Source organism: Rhinichthys klamathensis, unplaced genomic scaffold (assembly GCF_029890125.1).
Source record: "Rhinichthys klamathensis goyatoka isolate OS25496 unplaced genomic scaffold, OSU_Roscu_1.1 h1tg000147l_1, whole genome shotgun sequence".
Taxonomy (NCBI): Eukaryota; Metazoa; Chordata; class Actinopteri; order Cypriniformes; family Leuciscidae; genus Rhinichthys; species Rhinichthys klamathensis.
The window spans coordinates 2,760,132-2,766,406 of NW_026606682.1; the positions used below are offsets into that span (position 1 = coordinate 2,760,132).

At 33.6% G+C, this 6,275-nt stretch overlaps 1 protein-coding gene across 1 annotated transcript; it reads right to left on the reverse strand.

Moving 5' to 3' along the window:
* Positions 1-2,340: 2,340 nt before the first annotated feature.
* mul1b (mitochondrial E3 ubiquitin protein ligase 1b) lies at positions 2,341-4,969 on the reverse strand. Its single transcript, XM_056258040.1, has 5 exons — positions 4,928-4,969; positions 4,332-4,470; positions 4,159-4,246; positions 3,867-3,987; positions 2,341-3,201 (listed from the first exon to the last, which is right to left on the reverse strand). Exons 2-5 carry the CDS (start codon positions 4,449-4,451, stop codon positions 2,472-2,474), a joined length of 1,059 nt encoding a protein of 352 aa, XP_056114015.1. The 5' UTR covers positions 4,452-4,470; positions 4,928-4,969; the 3' UTR covers positions 2,341-2,471.
* Positions 4,970-6,275: the final 1,306 nt, after the last annotated feature.

A 6,275-nucleotide genomic window follows, 5' to 3' on the forward strand; every position in this document is an offset into this window, starting at 1 on the left:
TTTGAATGGTAGTGCATATTAATTCTTCTGCACAAAAAGGCATTTTATTTGAAAGTTAATTAATTAATCAATCATTTCTTTCCAAAAAAATATTTTGAACAATAGTGGCACTACTAGTATTATCATTATATTTTCAAATCTTCTTATATCATTCATATTTACTTACATTTTTCCATTACATGAGAGAGATACATAACTGTTACATTTAGTGATGGTTTGTGTTTTGCATAAAGGAAGTCATTGACTTCCTTTAATGTGATTGGTGGGTGACAAAAATATGTATGCAAACAAAAATCTTAACTGTGGATCCTATAGATCTATTCACACAGAGTGAAAAAGTTATTACATTTTTTAATAGGTGAATTATCTTTTTTTTATTCTGCAGAAAACAACTCACAACTTTCTTTTATCTCACAATTCTTCATTTTAATCTCACGACTTTATAACACGCAATTGCGACTATATATCTGACTTTAGAATTGTTTGAGTTTATGTCATGCAATTATGGAAAAAAAAGTCATAATTGTGAGATAAAAAGTCGCAATTAGCTTTTTACATTTTTATTGTGTGGTGGAAATAAGCTTCCATAGAATATGCAAACAATCTCAACAATTTGCATCCCGCTTGGTATGAACAGTTTGAGTGTGCAAACCTGTTGCCAATTGTGTATAATTTTAATTTATAATTAGGTAGCACTTTATTTTAAAGTCCCCATGTACATACTATGTACTTATTACAGTAATTACAATAACTGGGTAATAACTAGGTACTAATCCTGAACCTTCCCCTTAACCTAACCCATGTAGTTACCTTATATTATCCAGTACGTCCTTAAGCAAGTACACTGTAAGTACACTTACTGTCAAATAAATCATTTTAATATTAATGGCCATATACAAATTTAGAATATTTACCAGACATCTGTTGCGTGATTCAGCACCCTCTTCTCTTTCAGGACCCTGTTGCAGTTGTCGACAAAAAGGCTGTTCAAGGTTTCCTTGACTTTCTGCAAAACACACGGAAACTGTACAAGTACAACTTTAATGGAAACGTGCAGAAGTTGTTGAGACGGCATCTGGTGAGGCTTATCTGCTCCTTGTGCTGGACAAAGTGTCTGTTTTCTTCATAAGGTAACACCTCAGACGTCACGTGCTCCCTCTCCATCCACCATAATCAATAACTATAAATAACAGTAAACAACAAGGTGGTGTAATTTAAAAGCAGGATGATGACAGAATGTGTTTAGGTTGGAAGACTAAACTGGTTAGACTAAAATGTGTTTTGGCTGGAAATATTTGGACAAACTGATATACAAAAGGATGCAAATTACAGTTAGTTCCGAGACCAGGTAGACGCCAGTCAGATAAATATCACCTGCAAGCTCCTCCCCCTTTCCATTTGTTTTTGCCAATGTAGCTCAGTGGTTAAAAATCAGTTTGAACATTAAAAAAACTGTTTAATAAGCTTCCACCTTCATTTAGCCCTTTCCAGTTCAATTAGGAAACGCATATAGTTACAATATATAATTCTAAATAGTTAGTGGTTTAATTCTGATTGGCTTTACAGACTATTGTTAGACTTTTAGTACTTCATTGTGGCCATCTAAGGTTAAACTAGTATATATTTATCTCCTGTTGTGTAAAGTAATGTCACTGTCGCATATACACAACTGGTACGTGGAAGTAAACATCAACAATTGGCAAATTCAGATCACACAGACTGATCCACTACAGAAAAAACATTCTTTATTTACTCTTTATATCATTATAATATTCTTTGTAAATTATGCATAGCTAATATTAAACCATACTGAAGAACAAAGGAAGAACAAACTGATTAGGTTCAACAAATTCCCATTTAATAAATCAGATTAAAGCTTTACATCTTTACATCAGCATGGCAATATTTAACCCCAAAATGAAACTTTATTTTACATAAAGAAAATGAATCCTGTTTTTAGGACCATTAGGTACTGTAACATTTTCATGATGACTAAGCACAAACCTGTGTGTTAAGTATAAAAAAAAAAAATCCAATGTATTGCGTTTACCTTTTTTAATACAAAATAAAATCTGTATTATAGTAGTTTTTACTGTAATCAAAAAAATACAGTAGTAAGAAATTAATGTGAACCAAAAAATATTCACAATGCAAAAAATCCTAATGGTCCTAAAATAAGCGCTTTTATTCATTATTTTGGTCTTATAGAAGAAACCGTCTTTATAAACTTTCTTTTGTTTTGATTTTGGTTGAAATACAACAGAATTTCAGTTCACACAGGCACAGGTGATGATTAAAATTGCCAACAGTGCGATCAATCAACAGAATACAAAACCCAACTCAAACTGGAAGAATATTTTTTAATGCAGAGTATTTGCATTATGGCTGATATTACATGGCAAGAAATGCTCTGCTCACATCCAAAAACCTGCCCATTTTAAAGAGCATAATGCATATTCATAATAAGGCCTCTAGCTGTTATACAGAGGGACAATCCTATCTATTTTAGCCCTGCATATGGGGCACTTCTTAGGTTCGGGGAGGGCCCTATAGCATTCCTCACAGGTACACACGTGACCGCACTCTAGAAACACGCAGGAGCGCTCGTGACTCAGGCATATTGTGCATGTGGTAGGAGACACATCACCCTCCGCCAGGTCGAGCTCCTTTAAACGTCTGCTCTGCCACTTTCTGTACTCGTCCAGTACGCTGCGCTCTTTCCTCCGCTCCTTACGCAGCACGTACTGTCGCCACAGCAGGTAGAATAGCGTGGCACAGGCAGTCAAGCCAAACAGCACCGTCAAGACCCTCCAGAGCCGCAGGTAACCCTCTTGCTTACTCAGGAGCGTGTCGTAGTCCAGGCGGCTGAGGAAGTACCGCAGGCCCTGCTTAGGGGGTTGAAGACGAACTAGGTTGTTGTCCAGCACCAGCTCCCCTACGCCAGTCATGCTGGCACCCAGACGGAGCATTTCTTCCGTCTCCTGGATGCCCTGCGGCCGCTCGCCGCTGATGAAGTGACCGATGACATTGGTCAGAGACTGCTGGGAGGGGTGGAAGTTCTCATAGGTGGTCTCCAGATCCAGTTCAGCTGCATCGAGTGGACGGACCACTCGCACTGTTGTGGGAATGGTGTCATCATGCGGGGCCAGGTCAAAGGGCACGGTGTTGGTGCGTTGGTGGATGAGCTTTTCACAATCATTCCTAAAAGAAAGATGTATTGGCACAGTGAATTAAGATATCATTTTAAAAGCTAAAATCTAAATTTGTATATAAATATAAATGATAAATATTAAATATATATATATATTAAAGTTAAATATTTTTGATGTTTAGAATATAAAAAACTATTACAATTATAGATTATAAATATTGTTATATTAAAACAATAAATAACAAATATTTAAAGTATTATCTAATTATTTAAAAAAAATATGGAGGTAAATTTAGAGATTTAAATAAATTATGATACAATTAGAAAAAAAAATTAAAATTTTAATGTTAATGTTAAAACAATACATATTTAAATTATAATCTAAATATTGACATAAATACGTATGTAAATATAAATACGTACAATTGAAATAGTGTAATTATTAAAAATTATAATTTATTACTAAATAATATTAGTAATATATAAATATATATAAAAATATATAAATAATATTTATTACCTAAATATTTGAGAAATATGTAGTTATAATTAATTATTTAAAGTATACTTAAAGTATAATGATTAAAAAATAAATATTATTATACATATTTTATATTAAGAAAACAAAACGCTGATAGTGTAATTGACAATATATCATAGTGTATAGATTATATAATAGTATTAACGGACAGTTTTACACGTTCAGAACAAGTACCACAGATGTGTTGTGCGATTCCACACCATCTTCTTCTCCTTTAGGGTCAACCTCTCGATGACTCCTTTACAGTTGTCCACAAACTGGCTGTTCAAGGTCTCCTTCACTGAGCGCACAACACCTATAGACGTATGAATAAAACACTAGAACATTTAAAACCCACTAATCCTATTTTTGCTAGTGTCCTCTTATTATTTTCCAGCATGTCTTTATTATAGTGGGTCAAAAAGTATTGTATCGACATCAGCTGGTTTGATTAACAGCAGCACTGGATTAATCTCAGAAGCCATACCTTCAATAACTGCATAAGGAACACATTTTCCTGGTGCTTCATTGAGGATAGTTTTCAGGTCTGGATTTAATGACATCTTCTTGGCCTCCTGTTACACAGGTCAGGTTTAACTATGATCTACTTCTTCAAGTGGTGGTGTTATTAAAATAAATACACCAGGGTTGTTTTCTTACCCTTAGTCTAGCCACATGGCTCGATTTCTTCTTGTATATGGAGTACAAGACAGCAGTCAGAGCCGAACTAGTGGCCAGCAACACAATCTGTGCTGTGGAGGGTCTGCCACTGGCCTCCATCCTTCAATCGACAGGCCAGCTGAGAATACAAAATACAATGAACAACAGCTCACAATACAACTCTAGTCTACAAACTAACGTTAAACATCGACGATTAAGAGGCAATCAAGACAAACTTTCTCCAAGGCAACCCATTCCTAGCTTATGAACTAGGGATTCTTCAAAAGGGTTTAACCTTTTTATTTACAGTGTAAAATATTTATTGTATCATAAAATAAATAAATAAACAATATTAAGTCTTACTTTACAGTATTTTTTTTCACAGATATTGTAAGTAAAAACAAAACGGCTATAAATTAGCCTGAACTGCTAGCAATGCCTTCCGATAACAACAAACTTAAATATGCGCTCTGAAAACGCAAATCCCTTATTTTATCATTTTAGAATCTGGCGCTTTTTGTAGCTGAAAAGGGCACCGTTCAAGTTTAGTGTTCAACAGAACATACATGCAACAAAGAAAAGGGTTATTTGACTACCTTCACTAAAGCTGTGCTGCTGTTGTACAACTCGCTGTCAGCTCAGTCCCTTCAAAATAAAAGCCTTCTGAAAAGTTGACTTTTAAAATACGATATAAACATATATTTAAAATATTATCCCATGCAACCATTGCTATTTTAAATAGCTTAAGATCTACACCATAATAATTTTTAAAGAACATTTTATAAAAACTAAAATAGATCCAAAATAAAACCAAATCCATATTTTTTTAAATAAATAAATTCCAAAGACGTGCAGAAAATACCAAATCCAATAGGAATATTGTTCCTTATTAAAACTCCTAATTTAAAAGGAGTTATTTCTCGAGAGTCATGTATGGGTGTTTTATATAGAATGTAATTTTCTGGTTTTATAATGGACATTTTTATCAAAAATAGGAATTTTGGAATTTGACTCCAACTCTGATTCTAATTTTCTGGAAACTATTACTGCTTGTTTAAGACACGAGTAAGCTTGATTAGCCACATAATCACGACTTAAAAAAAGGCGATTACATAGTTTTTTTCTTCTTTAACGCTTAGATGTTAAAATACACACTTTAATCTAAATATAGCATTAAGATTTAAACATTAGAATGAGATTAGTGATAACTTGTCTAGGCAAAGTTACATCTCGTCTTTCACTATATCTCATTAAAAATTCTCCTATCCCCACCTCTAAATTTACAGTTAAAGGCGCGAAAACAAGTTCGACCAATGTGAATGGGATCCTCCGCCAGCTACTACAAACGGTAAAGATAAAGGTAAATTAAATTAAATTGACATTTTAATAGCTCAAAATGTTTTGTAAGCTTATAGGTAAAGCCATTTCAGTCTAGAATTGATAATACAAAGTGTAACTCATACAACAAATGTAAGTTGGCCTATGATCAGGGAATTTAATTAGCCTAGTTAAAAGCTTATGTTTATTTTGAGGAAAATAATAAGACATATCATGGTTCTGCCCTCATCTGACTTTTTTTTTTTTAAACAACATGGTGTTGTTGCTTCCAAAAGTTTGTTAGTAGTTTATTATTTTTTATGATTGTTTTTTTCCCCTCTCCGGTCATCAGTGTTGGTACTTGGTCAGTAATTTTTTTGTTGTTGAAATATTTAAGGGACAGTTCACCCAAAAACGAAAATTCTGTCATCATTTACTCTTTATGTTTTTATTGTTCCAAACCTGTATGAATTTCTTTCTTTATTTTGAAGATATTTTGAAGAATGTTGGTGACCAAACAGTTGACGGGCCCCATTTTCTTCCATAGTATTATTCCCCATACTATTCTTCAAAATATCTTCTTCTGTTTTAAGCAGAATAAAGAAATTCATACAGGTTTGGAACAAC